Below are 18,773 nucleotides of genomic sequence, written 5' to 3'. Positions count from 1 at the left end.
GTTTAACGCCAAGAGTAAACTGTTTTTTATAAATGTTTATTTAAGGATGGTCTATTTACTTGTCCATCCTTTGACTAATTATGACTTTTTTTTAGTATAGGTTGAGACCTGTGGACACAGTTAGTAGTCCTCATGTAAAGGTTTGCTTGTTCTGTCAGCCATTCATTAATGCTCTTTGTGACCTTTGTAAATGTCTAACATTCACAGAGCTATTAAACACAAGTAAAACATTTGCTACTTGAAATCAGCTCATTATAACACCGTCTGTTATCAACATGGTTAACTTAAAATTTAAAATGATGACGACAGTATGCTAAATATGAAAAGAAATGGACCAAATTGGACCATTTGGACCAAATGAATGATTGATTAAGATGTATGATTGGGAGATTAATCAATGGTGGAGACACTCAGTAGTTAATCTACACCAGTGCTAACCAGTGGGTGCTAAAGACTCAAGAAAGTATTTTTCTGTCACAGATATGCACTTTTCATCAGCATGTAAATCATCCGTGTAATATCTAGATTTCCTTGCCAAAACATTCATGGCTGGCTGGGGATCATGTGTTGTAAACAGCTGGGAAACTTTCTCAGACCTAGATATCCCTGAGGACGCAGAGACAGACATGAGGTAATGTTGTGATTTCACCATAGCTGACTTCTGTTTATGACCCTCATCTGTTTCATTCGTTACACTGAATTCTGTGGAGACAAAAGTTTACATGAATCCAGATCTGCTCACAGACACAGTCCTCACAGCAGGCAGACCCCTGCTCTCCAAAACAACTTTCTGGCTCCTGATTGGCTGTTGTATCTGCCAGCCACGTGACAGGTGCTTCAGGAGGTGGTGTGCCTGCTATTTATCACCAGCGACCCCCCTGCTGCTTTCAGGTGCCCCTCGTAAAATTGTGATTTGTCTTTTAAATCGCCTACAGCTTGTGGCAGTGATGGAATGTAACTAAGTATATTTACTCAAGTACTGTACTTAAGTAGAACTTTAAGGCAAGGCTTATACTGTACGTTTTAAATACAGGCTCAATTACATTTGTGAACTGTGATTTTGTTGTTCTGCATGTCTGTCTGTCCTGGGAGAGGGATCCATCCTCTGTGGCTCAAGTTGTTTTTTTTCAATATGGCAAGTTTTCCCTCACTTGAATCGAGGGTCTAAGGACAGAGATTGTAAAACCAACTGTGACAATGTGATTGTGATTTTAGGGTATATAAATAAAATTGATTTGGTTGATCGATTTGATGATAATTGTTATTTTGCAGTTTGCATGCTGCATCAGAGTGGGACATTTTTAATTAATCAACAATCTGATTAAAAGAAAACACTGTACTCTTAATACTAAAACAGGCAACATTTATTTCCATTTATTCTGATTCTGATATAACTTTAAGATTTTTCCTCAAGTAGGCTACAAGCCCATTTGTATGGTGACTTTAACTGTTACCAAAGTCATATTTAGGCTACCGTTACTTAAGTAGTCTATAACTCGTCGGTCATGAACAACAAATGTGTGTAGAAGCCAAAAGTTTTATTTATTTATATATTTATTTAAGTTCAGTAGTGCAGAGCTACTTTATGTGAGTTTATGTGCATAAATCCAAAAGACAAAATTCCCGATAACACGTGAAGGCAGCAAAACTTCCCCCCTGTAAATTGAATGTCAGTGACCTGGCACTTATCTACAGAAGCGTACAGAGGCGACACTAGTACATCAGACGATCAGAGCGGGTTTGTGGCTGACTACTGTCGCAGCCATGAACTGTCTGAGAGCGCTGCGTCTGTCCAACTCTGTCCAGCTGATCGTCAAAAACACAGAAGCGGTGAAGAAGGTGTCTCTCCTCCGGCCGGCATGTTGTCTGAGCGCAGGATCAACCACCGCGTCCCAGCGACCACACTTGGACCATTTCCATCTCAAAATGTGAGTGTTTCTGGGTGAACAGCTGTCAGCATCTGGCTGCTGGCAGGGATCCACACTCAGGCGTCATTCACACCGTTTAATGACTTTTATCTCAGATATTAGACAAATTTCATGAGTGGAGAAGGACGTATTCAGATCCTTTAGTAAAAGTATTCGTCCACTGCATGTTAAAAGTCCTGCTTAAGCCTAGTATGTAGCTGTAGGCTTATAGTAGATCCTCACATTTAAGACCCTGAACCATAAAAATATTTGTCATTTTTGCATGAAAAGTGATTAAGTATTGAATCATTAACTCTTACACTAGCCCACTGTTATATTCTTAAGTCTACAGGCCTAATAAATTGTATTATTTCATAAGCTCTTCATATGTTTGGTATGTTATTTTAAAATGTTTAAGGAAAATAAATGTAGCGCAGTGCAAAAAAAGTATAGTAGACTAAAAGTATAAATGGCATTAAAAGAAATACTTCAAGTAAGTTGTAGTAAAGGAAGTACGTAATCACAGTACTTGAGTAAATGTACTTTTTTTCTATTCCAGCACTGCATTTTCCAAAATAGCTATACCATATATGATGGACAGGGGATGTACAGAGTGATAATGTAAAAACTTAATGGAAGATAATTCAGCTATGAGTTAACAGTTAATGCCGGTCACATCAGGCCAAGTGTCATTTATCAGGATGTGTCGGCTATAAATCAGAGGCAGTCAGCACTCTGAGGTGAGTTCAAAGAGAACAAATCATCCAGCAGATAAACTGGAGGTACACCTGTCAGCAAGGATCTCCATAAAACTGAGAAATAAACGCAAGATCCTGCAGGATTACTTCATGTATCATTTCAAGAGGAACGATCCTGAAAAGCACAGTTCATAATAAATAGTTTTTTTTTCTGTCGTATCGACATACCAATAAATTATTTAAAGTTAAAGGTGCACTATGCAGCTTTTTTCAGGTCTGTAAACAGAAACAGATGTTTTGATGCAAAAAATAGCAGTTTGCAAGACGTAACATGAGTTTTGAATCTGCTTTAAAGCCACATGTTTACACTTGTAAACAATAGAGCAAAACAGTGGGGTAAGAACAGATTAGAGCATAATGCCCATCAAGAAGTAACTAGAGCTGTTACTAAAACATCAAAACAAAAAAAAGCTACATATTGCACCTTTAATATTGTTGTTTATTGGTCACATTGTAGTGACAATAACAGTCAAGTTGTAGTTAACTTAGCATGATTGAATGATCCAGCTGGGCAACTGTCAGTTTAAATAACTTAAGCTGTGTGCCCATGTGTAAGTGAATAACACACGAGAACGATCGCTTTACTGCTTTTAACAGTTTCCTCTTCCCTTGATCAGGAATGTTGTCTCAAAGTCTCCGAGCTTTGGAGTGGAAGACATGCTTTTCTACACCATCACAGAGGGAAAAGAGCAAGTCCCCATTTCATACTTTAACTCAGTAAGTAGCTAAATGATCCATCCATCCATCCTTCCTTCCTTCCTTCCATCCATCCATCCTTCCTTCCTTCCTTCCTGCCTCGTTATAATGTTTTCATCTGGTCCATTGTTTGCAGGCCCTGAGGAAAACTGGCCTTCACCCGTCAGACCCTCGTTTAAAGGACTGCATGGAGAAGCTTCGACGAGCTGTTACGGAGTCTGTTGGCGAGGTGATGATGGACAGAGACCTTTTCCACAGGTGAGACAGTGGAGGACATGGACGAGTGGTTAGGACTGACTCAAATCATTAGTGAACTCATAGGCTAATGGTGTAGTATGACAACACTGCCTGCCTGGGATTATTTGGAAATGCACTTTATATCATGTTCAGTTATTTCTATTAGTGTTATCTACAGCCTCTATCTCCTCATGTCCAAAGAGAGTTGTCTCCAGTTATGTCTCATCCTGCCGGCCACGCACACATTATACAGTACAAGAGATAGGGAGCAGTCAGATCCAGAAAAAGATCCTATACAACACAGATCCTGATGTGCTGTGGTTTTATTTCTGTGTAAGTAAGTTTTACATAAACTGACGGTCTCTAATACAGCAGATCAACAAGTTAAACAAAGGGACACAACTTTTTAATGAGCGACGGTGCCCGTGAATTATGGATGTAATCACATAGTTGGCAGGAAATATAACAATAGATTAGATTAGATTGTCTCTGGGAGGACTTCTCAGCGCTGTCTGTCTCTCGGTGTTTTGTTTTCCATTCACCGCCCAGTGAAGGCATGAGAGCGAGCTATTTTTAGTCTGACCTTCCCGCAACATAATTAAGGATTTGTTATATGTGACCTGCTGCATGATTGTCTCTCTGCCAGTCTCCTCCATTTCTCTTTTTTCTTCCCTCGTCTCCGACACATATGTTTCATTTATGACAGGCGTAAGATCATTGGGTTTTGCATAAAGTCATAATAAATTCACCTGAGTAATGACATGAAAATCTAATATGTCAGAAAATGTGTTAACAGTCATTTCTTGGACCTGTAATCAGTCTGAAACATTTTTTTTTTTTATCACTCTGGTCTCTCTTGATTAATATATACTGTAGCTAACCAAAAAAAAGTCATTAATCTTTCATGTTAACTCTTCAGAGTTATAAATTGTGCTAAATGTGGTGAAATATTAATTTAGTTTGGTCAGCCCAAACCTGGATGTGTGAAAGTCAGTGTAGTGCAGCATGTGTCAGGACATGTCAGCCTTATTTACCGTCATGCTGATGAAAGCAAAGGCCTGTTGGTCAGACTGATAGCTTGCAGCTGCTGCCCTCACGTCATGCACACAAACATGCGCACACATGTACTTCCCTCACAGAGCGTTTTTTCTACATTCGTTAGCACACATTTCTCATACTGAGTTACCTATTTCAGAATAGTTCACACTGATCTCTTTAATGACATGCAGCTCAGTTAACCTCAGTTAATCTCACTTAAAGTGCAGCCAAACACTTCGTACATATCTCAGGATCAAATCTTGTTCCCAGGCACTGAGACTTGTCGGCCCACAGTAACACTTTATCACCTACACAATGACCTAATAAACACTGACGACCGGAAGCATAATATGCAGTATTTGTCACTATTAGATGTTTAAAGTTTCATTTTCCTATTAATTCATTTATTGGTCATAAAACAAAAAATAAAATAACTTCTTTACTGCATGGACTGTACTACCTTCTTGTATATGACAAAGAAATAAAACAAAAATGCTGCAATGTGCTTTAATAGCACCCAAAATTATATATTTATTTGAAGATAAAGTAGCAAAATGCAGCAATTTGCAGTAATTTGTTGTGCGTTATGTTTCAAATTAAAGTGATACAGCTGGGCCAAGTTGGTAATGAGTGAGAAAGCAGTTCATGACCTTTGAGAGTCATGTAGTCATTTAATTCATTTGGTGTCAAACCCATGAAACATGATCCAGAAATGAGTCCACATTGACCTCTATTGGGCTGGCTGTAGTTTGAAAAACGAACTCTGTATTGAGAAATGTGTGTTAACAGTGGTAAAAAAAACAGCAGTCATCGTCAGTAAGTGTTCCTGAGTACCACTCCAGTGTCTCGTTTTTCTTTCAGGTGTGTCGGCGGAAACATCGTCCTGCTGATCCAGGCCTTCAGAAAGAAATTCATCATCCCTGAGTTTGACGTGTTCGCACAGAAGATAAATGAAATCTACACAACGGTGCAAGCCCAAAGCCAGGGGAAGGTAGGCGTACGTTGTTTGTTTGTTCCTTATTGTAAAGTAATGCAAACAGTTAACGGTTAAACTGACTGTTACTGTTGTTCGCTTGTGTTTTCTGGCTTTAGGTTGCAGACTACATCCCCCAGCTGGCCAAGTTCAGCCCAGAGCTGTGGGGTGTGTCTTTGTGTACAGTGGATGGCCAGAGGTGAGAGAGGCTGATTATCACACATCACACAATCTGCCTCAGCAGATGGAGTTTGTCCAGTCGTCATTGAATTCTGGATGATGAGACTTTTTATCCGTGTTGGCTTAAGGGGGGCTTGGGGAAAGAGTGATATGTGGTGAGACTGTTATGTTAACTATCATTTCTAACATCGAGAATAAACTCTGAATCTCAACAGATTTGTAGTGAATGAATGCAGATGAATGAGACTGTTTTGCGATGTTGATATATTTTTTTATTACATTTTTAAGACACCTTACCCTCAAACTGCCCCAGTGTTGCAGCTGAGTTAGTACTGAATAGGTTTTTTATGTTCAGAGAGACAAGACACATTATTTTCCCGATTCTTTGGGTTTTAAACGTCTGCTCTGTCTTCTTCCTCCAGGCACTCTGTCGGAGACACTAAGCAGCCGTTCTGCCTGCAGTCCTGCGTGAAGCCCCTTCAGTACGCCATCGCCGTCCACGAGGCGGGAACAGAGCTGGTTCACCGTTATGTCGGCATGGAGCCCAGCGGACTCAAGTTCAACATGCTTTCGCTTGATGATGAAGGTGTGTACTGCTTGAATGTGAAAAAAACATCCATGAGATATGATTTTCTGACTGCATCAGTGTTATTACTCACTGGATGGAATCAATGTCTTTCTCCAGCTGATCATATTTTCAACACATCATATATTTTTTAAGTTTTTTTTTCTCTGCTGCCGTGATAAAAGCAAGAAATGTAATTGTGGACATTGTTTTCTTTTCAACTAGAAAAAACTGACTGTACACAGCGTGTTAGTGCTAAGGCAGTCAGTCAATGAATTGAGTATTTGATCGTCAGAACGTTGTTTATATACAGTACTGTAACAGATATGCTGTGTATCACTGCATATTGAATATCTTATCTTTGTTGGTCAGACAAAAACAATCTACTGGGTTTTTTTTTCTATTTTCTATCCATTTTTAAAACATTTTATGGACTAAATAAACAATTTATCATAAAAAATCTGAATAGTGAAATAACTGATAGTTTAGTTAACTGATATTTAGTCATAACTAGCTTCTGTTTTTCCCAAAAATGACTTAACTCACTAACTCTCTAAATATCTCTCTAAATATTAAACTTGATTACGATACGCTCATGTTGGAGGATTGTTTCATACATACTGATTCCACAATGTTGTTTTATTTGGTTTTATGTTCTTAGATATTATATGTTGAACTAAATAATAAACACCATGTAAAATAGAGCTATTATGTTGCATGAACTCGTGTCAACACTGTGTCTTATCTGTCCTTTGTCCTCTCTCTCAGATAAACCCCACAACCCCATGGTGAACGCCGGAGCTATAGTGATCAGCTCTCTTATCAAGGTAAACAGACGGACATATACAGTGTATATTATGGATGAGTCAGCACATACAGTAAATCATTCTCCATATATTAAAAAATCAGTGACAAAGTAACTATTTAATGAACTATTATTTGTACTTTGGAGCCACACAGGTGTTTTGCCACTGGACAGGAATGACAGGAATCCGACTGGTTATGGAGATTATGGAAATGTTATTTACATTACACATTAATTGAACATACTAAAATGTTTTCTTCTGATTGCTGCATATACATTTGTTCAACAGATACGTCTTTTATTGTCTTTATTTTTTACTTTTATTGAAGCATTTCTTTAACTCAAAAACTATGTTTAAACTGATTCTGCAAAAATATTGACCCACCAACCTCATAGGAAGTGCAGTATGTTCTAGTTAAGCGTCTGCAGCTTGTTGAGTGAGTGTTGATGGGAGGATGATTTTCATGATAGCAGCAGCAACTTATTAAGATGTCTTCAAAACATTTAAAAATCTTATCTCTCCTGACTGAATGTGGCTATTTTTTAAAGATATTCAAAGCTTGTTTTACGGATTCAAATCAGAAATACCAGGATCAACAGTTTAATGTTTTTTTTTCCTGGAGTCTGTCGTCCTGATTCGTGAGATACTCTCCGAACGCAACCTGAAACGCTCTGTGGTTTATGATCACTGCCTATCTTTCTTCATGCCATGCCAGCTGATAATACAATACTTAATGATACAATCGGTGATACATTCATGTGTTGTTTTACATGCTGTGCTATGAGTAGTACTGGGGTCATATGAATGTTGGAATGGTGTGAGTGTGGACATTACAAACAGCACTTTTATATACCTTAAAGTGACTCTCGTTTGGTTTTCAGCCTCGTTCAAATAAGGCAGAGAAGTTTGACTATGTAAGTAGACCAGTCCTCTTCTGTCTTCCTCCTCTGTTAAGAGAATATGACACTGATTATAATCTCACACATCTGACTTTGTCTTTGTTCTCCAAGGTGATGGAGTTTGTGAAAAAGATGGCAGGCCAAGAGTACGTGGGATTCAACAATGCCACGTGAGTGTACTGTCAAATGCATTGGAGGTATTTTATGTTAATATATCTATGTTTTGCACACCTAAGTTGAATGACGCTGTGAGGCAAATTGCCCGTCCACTGCCCTGTTGCATTATTGATGCTTCAGTATTGACGAAGTCTGCCTGTCCGTCTCAGGTTCCAGTCAGAAAAAGAAACAGGCGACAGAAATTTTGCCATCGGATACTACATGAAAGAGAAGAAGGTCAGTTACAGAATGCTGAAATATGTAGGATTATAAGTGCTTCTTAGTTTCTGTTGCATCTGTTTGAGATTAATGTTTACAGACCTATGTCTAACTGTTTGTTGTTGTTGTGATGCCACATACCAATAGGACTGCACCAAAACAAATTCTGTTTTCATTTTGCGATTAATCTGCCATTTAATTTCTTTATTAATTATCAATAAATCATTTAGTCTATAAAACATCAGAAACGAGGAAAAACTAAATTTTAAAGTGTATATCAGTTTACTGTGATATAAAACAGGTGAAACCTGAGAAATACTTACTTAAACAATCGGTCGATTATCAAAGAAGTTGTTGGTTAATTTCCTTTTTTTTCACTAATCGATTCATTGATTAATTGTTTCAGCTCTACACATAAACAGCATTTACATTGGTAAGGATTAGCTATTACTTAGATCTTGTTGTCCGATAAAAACATGTTTTTATTATATTTTTTGCTTGGCCATGATATCGTTTTATTATATTATGTTTGGTTTTGTTTGTTTGAAAGGTTTCACGAGTATTCAATATTCATTATTCCTACAATATTACTTTTAAATCTTTTCACAAATGTTCTTTTTTCAGATTTATATAAAAGATCATTGTATTAAACCATCCATTTTTGCCACCATCATCACTTTGCTCGACCAACATCCTTTGTGTCTTCCTTCTTCATGACCTCCCTCACACACCACTCTGTGCATTGCCACACTATCATAGAGGGGATACACATGACCTTTTGACCCTGAGAGCTGTGCTGGTGAGGGTAATAATCCCTGGCAGGGTCTCTCAAGGAAAACTGAGCCCATTTGTCCAGGCTACGAGAGAGCCTTATGAATTGGCCAAGTTATCCTTTATTTTTTGGTTGAGAAATCATCTGGTTTGATAAACTTCATGATGATCATATTTCATTCACCAGTGTTTCCCTCCTGGAGCAGAAATGATCGATGCCCTGGACTTCTACTTCCAGGTAAACTGCTCTGCCATAAATGGAGCTTCTTATGAAGAATCATTAAACAACCTTTTGCCCTTATTGTGTAGCCTCATATGGATTTTGCGGGACCGGAAATTGTTTCAATAGCGTTGACCATGAACTTCTTCTGGTCACAGCTTTGCTCCCTCGAGGTGACCTGCGAATCGGGAAGTATTATGGCTGCCACCCTGGCCAACGGAGGGATCTGTCCAATCACAGGCGAGCGTGTCCTGAGTGCCGAGGCAGTGCGAAACACTTTGAGTCTCATGCACTCCTGTGGCATGTATGACTTCTCTGGTCAAATGGCTTTTCATGTGAGTACTGTGCCATCTCACCACCTGTCTAATGATATTAAACTGAAAGATGAATCAGTGTTCAGTCTTCTAAGGACCACCACATCCTCCTGCTCTAATCTCTTAGGTGGGCTTGCCGGCCAAATCTGGGGTGTCTGGTGCAATACTACTGGTGATCCCCAACGTCATGGGCGTGATGTGTTGGTCTCCTCCACTGGACAGAGTTGGAAACAGCGTCCGGGGAATACACTTCTGTGAGGCAAGACCAAGGTTTTTACGTTTGGACTATTTCTGGTAATGAAGAAGAGGCTAAAATCTATGCAGACTTTTTATAGCATCAAACCAGTCGGATAGCATATGTTTTTTTTATTGTCTGCCACAGGTTGTTTTTTATAGCACAATATGATATAGAACGATGGAATGCGATACAATGCGATTTGATACAATACAAAAAGATACAATATAATGCAATATGATACAATACGATACAATATGATACAATGCTATACAGTACGATACGATACCATTGCGATATGATACAATGCCATATGATGCAACTGCATATGATACGATACGATACAATACGATACAATACGATACAATACGATACGATACGATACAATGCAGTATGATATGATATGATATGATATGATATGATATGATATGATATGGTACAATACAATACAATGCGATACAACACAATACGATGCAATACAAAACGATAAGATACAAATGACATATCTATAGACGTACAAAGCACATGAAACAGTCACAGCGATAAAACATATCACATAATAGTAATAATAGTAATAATAATCAGCTTTGGATCTTAATTAGCAATTAGCATAGAAGTAATTCTTCAGCCTGTTGGTTTAAAATGGGGGGACTCTGTAACGCCTATTTGAGGGCAGAAGTTGGTATTCACTGATTAGCCACAGTGAGCCACAGGTTGACCAGTAATCTTTGCACACGTTTGGAGTTGATTATATAGCTTAAAGTTTCACAAATATGCTGCTGAGCCAGGTGGTTCTCAGCCCTTTCTAAGGCCCACTTCGAGTTGTTAAAAAAATTGCCAGGACCACTTACACAAATAAATTTGAAAAGTAAAACATAAAACGACAAAAAAAGGAGAAGAAAATAAACTGGGCTGTGAGGATTTCACGCATTCAACACACAGCACTTTTGGTTCAGCATCCCTGCCTGCCATTATGATTCAAAATTTTATGCGTCCTGGGTAATTTTTCCTCACCACACACTTTCTAGCTTTTACTGGCGCAAGGTTGTCTCCCACATCACTTTTTCATTTCATAAACTGATCCATTTTGTGTCACAGCGTCTGAGGAAACAGATAGCAGTGGCAATACACATGTTTCTCTCCACATTTGTCACTGAAATTATGCATTTTAATTTGATGTTTTTCAGTCTGTGAATTCTTGGGCATGTTTAGATATTCAAAAAATGTTTTAATATATCCATTGGCAGTACTACTGCCTCTGAGGCTTACTATAATGCACTGTAGGGCCCGATGGTCGAGAATGGTTGTCTTACATCGGCTGAAGAAAGAATCGATTGCCTGCTTAGTCAGACAAATCAATTAAAGTTAGTGTCTCGCCGCTGTCTACCAAAACCAGAAACCTTAAAGTTTAGGCTCAAGCAATCAATATAATCGAGATATAAACTCCTTCCTCCTTCCTTTCTGTTAAGTCTTTCTGTGAAGCATTATAGTTTCCCTTGTCCTAAAACATAAACAATGCATAAGTCCTCCAGTGTTTTCTTCCTCTGACTATTATACTGTTTCTTATCCTCAGGAGCTCGTGTCGCTTTTCAATTTCCACAATTATGACAACTTGAGGCACTTTGTAAAGAAGCAGGACCCACGCAGGCTGGATGGAGACGACAGGGTTTGTTGCTTTTTCAGTTTGTTCTTTTTTGGTGTTTTTAATGTGTTTTCTTTTCTGCCTCTATGTTTATGTTCCTTCCGTGTAATTGCAGAACAAGTCTGTTTTCAATTTGATGTTCGCCGCTTACAGTGGAGATGTGTCTGCCTTGAGAAGGTACAGCATTTACCAGCAAACCTGATTATTGTTTTCCTGTTGTAACAGATGGCCTTCAGGATGTTTACAACAAGCCTGGGTATTGAAAAACATATAGATGGGTTACAAATGAAATGAAATGCAAACATAAAGTGTCTGATTAAAGTTTAATAAACAGCTTTAGTGCTGCTTGGCATACTGTATATATTCCAAGTCTCTGGATCTCTACTGGGGGGACATTTTTGGTGTCTTGATGATGGTAATGGAGTCCTTTTATCAATTAAGCAATTCTGAAATAGGTATTGTAGATCTATAGTTAAATTACTATGTGAGCAAAATGACATTTTAATTAAGTATTCTGTTTTCACTTTAAATACCAAAAGAAATATTGAACTGTGCTTTTTCGTTCTTCCTTCAGGTTTGCTCTCTCATCCATGGACATGGACCTGAAAGACTATGACTCTCGAACAGCGCTACATATCGCTGCAGCAGAGGGTGAGCGCCACATGATCTGCTCGTCTGTGGTCCTGATATTTATTGAATCAGCAGCACTAAATCAGTTCCTGCAGGCAAAACTATAATTGAGTCAGGCAGCAAATCTGTATAACCGCTTAGAAATAAAAGCATTAAATCACAAAGCTCCTAAAGGTCAAAGACGGCATTAAAAAGAGCTGAAAATTATAAACTCGAATAAAACATGGACAATGACAGAAAAATAACAATTGTTGGCATGTACATCTGATTGTCCTTTCAGTTTTGTGTTTCCTGTTAAAAGGTAACTTTGGTATTTTTCAACATGGACCATATTTTAATGGGGACAACAGTTGTGAAACTGGTCCAGTACTGAGGGAGACCGCTGCAGCTGGAAACCGCAAAACGGGCTACTGTGTAATCGTCAGACTACATCCACTTAAAGTGAAGATTGCTACTCTTAAGTTGCTGACAACATTATTGAAAACATCCCTACACAATTAGATAGTTTTGCTAAAGAATGGGATCCTTTTTGTTTAACCAGAAAAAGCCGCTATTGCTCTTGCCAAAGCCACCAGACCTCATTTGCAAAAACAGCAATTTTATCATTGTAAAACACATTTCATTCAAACCAAACTATAACTAAATAAAACCATTTTGGTTTATATGTACGCTTTTCCAACAGTCACCAACTCTTTGGTCGAAATAAACCCTTAATGTGCCACGTTAGACATGAAAATTCGGATCCCACACGCTGTTTTGCTTTCCATAAATTACTGATTCCTGAGTCTGGTGGCTTTGGCAATTTGGTAGCTATTTCTGGTTTGACAAAAAGGACCTTAAAGCAAAAACAGACATCTTTTCAACTTTCCTCACTCCTAGCATTTCCGTGTACTACTGTTGACGCTGCTGCGAAGAGAGCTTCAGCAACTTGGTTACTGCTAACAGCCTGACTACAGTCCAAAGCAAAAAATGACTGTAAGAATCCCAATTTGACCTAGAAACCCCAACTGCAGTGCTATTAAAAGGCAGAGTACTCTACCTCTTCGCCTTCTTTGCCTCCTCCATCAGCAGCATTCTTATTATTCTGGAGTTTACACAGTTAATCCAGTTGTACCACTCTTACCTGGGGATAGCGACCGGGTAAAAACAATTCCTGTTCCTTCCTGTCTTGGTTGCGCAATTAAAGACTCGCTTCTTTTGCACCTTCATTCATCATTCTTGTTTTCAGGAAAAAACAAGCCCCGCGGCAGACCGAACAGCATGGTAAAAAAGAGGTTTATAGGGAACCAATCTATAAGCAGATGGTATCATTCTCTAAAATCAGTATTTACAACAGAATGATGAAGAATAAAAGTTGCCAGTTTTACAGACATCTATGTCTGCAGTGAGCCTTTAATTATGCCGTCAGACACTTAAAATAACAATCTGAGCCTGTCAGTGGCAAAAACAAGACAAGCCCTTTAAGCGGAAATAATTTGATGGGGCTCGATTGCCCTGACAGCTGACAGCTGCAGCAGTCAAGCTCAATACTGGACCAATTTCAGAAGTTGTCGTCCCCATTAGTCACTTAGACACAGAAGCATCATAATAATTTGTGATTATTTCTTCAGCAAAGCGCCATCCAGCTTCAATATTAGCAGAGAGAGTTAAACAAGCAAGTGAAACATTAATGAAAGTGTGTCACAGATATGATGAGCAGTAACATTTCACTCCACTGGACACCAACAATAATAAGGTGAAACGACATAACAAGTCCGTCACTACACGCTCTGGCATGCTCGCTGTAGTTTTTAAAATGACAGAATATAGAAAGCTACAGATTTCAGCTTCGACATACTTCATTTTTAATGAGGACCGCTTGACACAGAAACCGAAGGGTTCCTTCATCACACGCCCACAAACCTCTGTTCAACCTAGTTGAAAGGATAAATGTGTTTTACTTGCATTGTTTGCTGACATATGTTGCTGTTCTTCATGTCACACTGTTAATCATTCGGTCCCTCAGCACTTCTGTATGAAAACACAATGTTTCTACGCCTTACTTTATATTTTTATCTAAAAAAAAAAATTAAAGTTTTTCTGTGATTGACACTGAAAAGTACTCATACTTGTTAAATTGTTTGTTTTGACACTAACAGCAGCAATTAGCGCTAAGTTAGTTTTTGCTTCATTCGTTTCATAATTAACTGCGGAGGCTCAGCACCTACATTTTACAAAATCCATAACGAATCAGCTCACAAACACCATATGGTCCATTATTTGTCTTCTATTGTGGTCTTAGTTTATCCGCAGCACAAGTTTAATGCTCCACTGCAGTCTCTTCAACACTAACATTTCTCATAAGGAGCCTTGTGAGCGAGTCATTTGTTTACGAGATAAAAGTGGGAGTAATAACTGTTTTCATCCAACAGAAATAGGCAGAGCTTCTGCACTCTGGGGGAATTAGTCATACGTCAGTTTTTTTCATTTTTCGCTCATATTTATATTCACCCATAATATGTCGTGTTATTAGATGAACTTGTAAATCAGGGATTTTGGGGGCGGCATAATCTTAAGGTATATGTGGCTCTTGCATTGCTTTTTGAGTTATCAGAAAAAAAGATTGTCTCTATCTAAAAAAGTATAAATACAACACTTTTGTTTTTGCTCCGATTTTTCAGAGGAGTTTTTATCCACACAAAAGAATCATCAAATTTGTTCTAATCTGTGTTAGTGAGCACTTTAACTTTTGATTAAACAGCCTGATTAGTGCACAGGTGTGGCTTGGACTGGTCATCCCCCCCACCCCCGAACTAACCCCAAATGTATGCTAGCGAGTCTGGCTCAATGGATGTAGGCTGTTGGTATAAGTTACCTTAACACTAAGCTGGTTGCTAACGTAAGCCTACAAACCTGAACAAGCTAGCAGCTCTTACCTTTTCTTTTGGGATTTAGCCATTTTAATGCCAGGGCACACCTCCCCACATGCAAAACAAGTTCCCCGGGATGCTACCTAGCTGACAGGGGCGCCATTTTTGTAGCATAGGTTTGGCCCCGCCCAGGATGATTGTGATTGGTTTAAAGAAATGCTAACAAGCCAGAGTGTTTTTTTTCTCCTATACCAGAATAAGAATAGGTGCAGTGCTAGGTGCTAGTAGCTAGATTCTAGTTTTCATTTTTTTATCAATGTGAAAGTAATGAAATAGAGATACAACAGCAGTAATTGGTTGCCTGTCGTAGCATAGCAAAGGTTTTTTTAATTTATATTTTTTATATTGATATAATGGGGCAGATATTTTAAATATATTTGAATACTGGGGGTTACGTTTCCCCCCCTCAAACACATAATTTACTTACGGCCCTGATCATATTCTCCCTGTTGTCTTTTCTGTTCATTCTCAGGTCACATAGATGTGGTGACATTCCTGACTGAAACCTGCAAAGTCAATCCATTCGTAGAAGACAGGTGAGATCGACATCTGTAACATCTGTCTCTTAAACCTTTAACTTTATATTTCACTGCTCCAAATGTATGGGCTTTAATTATGTTTAACTGTTTTGACTTTACGTCTGTTTTTCATTGTTTTTCGGTATAATCAACAACGTTTTTTTCCTATCCCTTTAATTACAAGCTCATTTTGCAGAGAAAAAGCTATAATGAGATGTTCTTCTTTTCCATCTGTCTCCTGAAACGTGACTTCTAATCCTAGTGGGACTAAAAGAAATGCTTGAATGAGAGTAAAAGGTTTTTACCGTTAATTGAAAATGTACAATTATTTCTCAGAGCGACATGCGCTAACATAACCACAACACGCAGAATAGATAATTAAAGTAACTCAGTGTCAGTATGTGAATTGGCTGTTGGTTCATCATCTAGCAGTAGTCTAGTTGACATTATGTTCTCGCTGGCTTGCTGGCACAGACCATTTTATCTCATTTGCTACAGCTTCTCTGGTGCGACACTCACACAGCCTCACACCCAGATGTAAATCTCCATGCTGTTCGCCATAATTGCCGTTTTAGGCAGCTCTTTTTTTGTGTTTACTTGCAGCTGGACTCGCAAACTAGTATTGAGATAATTCATGTGAAATTCATGTTTATTTGGAAAGCGAAATTGTTGTTTATCCAAATCCTTCGAAACAGAGGTGGCAAGTGCAAAATTAGCACCACCCATAGAGTCACAATAGACGTTTTTATGGGAGACTACCAGGTTGAATTTGCCAAAATTTTGATATAATCTACATATCGTGATTCCTTAATTGAATACTGAAACGTGCAATGCTGAAGACTTTCCCGACTGCTTCCTTCTCTCTTCCTCTTAACCTTCGCTCATTGCTGTGCAGGTGGGGGAACCTCCCAGTCGATGACGCCACACAGTTCGGGCACGATGACGTGGTGAAGGTGCTGAAAGATTACCAGCAGGTCTGCAGCCAGCAGGAAACACAGCACAGTCAGGCCGTGCATTCCCCGAAGCTGGACACCATCGAGGGCATGGTGTGATGTCCCAAAAACTGCAGCATGTCGGGGCACCTGTGCAATCTGTCAAGTTTTGAAATACGAAGCTCCTTTCGTAGCACATAAAATAAGTGCAGAGACTATGACGCCATAAACATAAATGAAATATGCAAAGTGAATAGGAGAAGATTTATAAGTGAAAGGGAAAATGGTCTGAAGACGCAGATAGAATATAAAGCAGGCGAGAAAATACAATCCAGACACAAAGGGCAAAAAATAATAACACAACAAGCCAAGAGAAAACAAGATTTGTGTGTGAATAATGGGATGCTGCGAACCGGCTCAACCTTTAAATCAGTGCTGCTGGACACAATGTTCACGTTATAGTAAGATTCATGCATGTTCCACAGGGAAGCAGAGCAGACAGGAAACTCAAAAGATGGATTTTTGTACTTACAATGCTCCTCTGCTTACTCACAACAGAACATTTCACCGTTATATGTTTTTATCATTCTATTGTGCCTTCTTGAAACCTTTAAATACGTAAAAGTAACTGTTATGTTTGGATGTAAAATCAAATTTTTGGTTAATTCCAAAAGGGAGACGAAGTAAGGAATTGTACATGATCCTAATAAACTTAAAGGGTAACTCCCCCAATTTTACACATTAAAGTGTGTTTACAGGTCTTGGGGAGTACTACTGCATATGTGAAAGAAATAGTTTAAAGCCCTTTGTGGCTCCAGAGGAAGCTGCATGTAATCTGATAAATTGCCACCAATGATGTCACTCAGAGGCTAGTTGCATTGTGGGTAATATAGGCACCAGGTTTTGAAAGCAGTCCACTGGTCCACTGGAGATACTGCCAATGTATATCACGCATTCTTCTTCCTTTCCAAAACCCGGCGCCTACATTACCCAAAATGCAACTCAGCCACTGAGTGACATCACCGGAGGCAATTTATCAGATTGCATGCAGCTTCCTCTGAAGCCACAAAAGGCTTCATACTACTTCTCACGTATGTGTTAGTGCTCCCCAAGACCTGTAAACACACTTTATTGTGTGAAACTGGTGGAGTTACCCTTTAATGTCTGTGAGATACATTGTATATATTATTTTCTTCAGCTGTAAATACATTATTATGTGCAGTGTCTATGCTATTTTTTTAGTTGCATAAGCAAGAAATTTAATGGAGTACTTTATTATGTGAAATATTTTGACATTAAAGACGTCTATTAAACATTTTGTATTTATCCGCCACCCTTTGTGTCATTCTGTTTGGATTTTATTCTGGTATTCAATGCGTCACGCAGTCAGCAATTTGCTCTTAAATATTAAGCAGCGTGTGCTAAATCAGCTGAACGTAGGATGGAATACATGATGAAGAAGCAGCAGGAGTGTTGTCAGGAGGTGGTCGCCACCGAATTGTTTTAAATGCTATTAGTGTAGGAGTGTGCCTGGCATAATTATTATGTTTCTTTTGGAAACAGACCGTAAAAAAAGAATGAAGTAATAAGGGATTCAGCCGGGGCTCGAGAAGATATAACTAATGTATGCTGAGTCATGTCCAGCTCATTTGAACAGCCTTACGTTTCTTTATTTATTTATAGATTCAGAGTTAATCAGTGTTGACAGACTGTCCCTTTAGTGACCTGGTTCATGCAGCTGATACCGACTGAGATGAAGGCAGACACGATGGTTACGGCTTCAGTTGTCCTGGCCTCCACCAGATGGCACTGTGCCCCTGTCAAAGAAAAATCTGTATTCTCGTCTGGTGAGCCCACAACATCCGTGTAAGAGGTGCAGAAAAAGAACATTAAGGAGCAGAATAGAGCTTATGTAAGACCGACCTGTCGTCCAGAGAGACTGCTGCCACCTGAACAGTGTGCGGTCCTGACACATTCTCACATTTCACCCCTGCAGCAACAGACAGGAATCCCTGCTTCAGCTGGGCTGTCAATACACCAGCAGCTAAAAAGACAACATTTTAAGACAAGGACAAAAACCCTAACCTTTGGTGGAGTCTAGCTGCTCTCAATGTAGTTGTAGTTGTTCAAGTCAGGACCCAGGTCTCTCTCAGGTGTGATATAAATAC

At 38.9% G+C, this 18,773-nt stretch overlaps 1 protein-coding gene across 1 annotated transcript; it reads left to right on the top strand.

Moving 5' to 3' along the window:
• Window positions 1-1,712: 1,712 nt before the first annotated feature.
• LOC311254427 (glutaminase kidney isoform, mitochondrial-like) lies at window positions 1,713-17,931 on the top strand. The gene is made up of 18 exons (XM_084348187.1): window positions 1,713-1,928; window positions 3,283-3,382; window positions 3,498-3,619; window positions 5,498-5,627; window positions 5,729-5,808; window positions 6,212-6,375; window positions 7,123-7,181; window positions 8,042-8,074; window positions 8,171-8,229; window positions 8,386-8,452; window positions 9,393-9,443; window positions 9,584-9,760; window positions 9,867-9,998; window positions 11,548-11,640; window positions 11,732-11,793; window positions 12,191-12,267; window positions 15,628-15,691; window positions 16,569-17,931. The coding sequence occupies exons 1-18, from the start codon at window positions 1,765-1,767 to the stop codon at window positions 16,723-16,725; spliced, it is 1,791 nt and encodes a 596-aa protein (XP_084204313.1). The 5' UTR covers window positions 1,713-1,764; the 3' UTR covers window positions 16,726-17,931.
• The last annotated feature ends 842 nt before the right edge of the window (window positions 17,932-18,773 follow it).

The sequence above is a fragment of the Pagrus pagrus genome (assembly GCF_965226575.1).
Source record: "Pagrus pagrus genome assembly, chromosome: 3".
Lineage (NCBI taxonomy): Eukaryota > Metazoa > Chordata > Actinopteri > Spariformes > Sparidae > Pagrus > Pagrus pagrus.
Note: the sequence above shows the minus strand (reverse complement) of the source record. Positions and strands in the feature narration are given on the sequence as shown.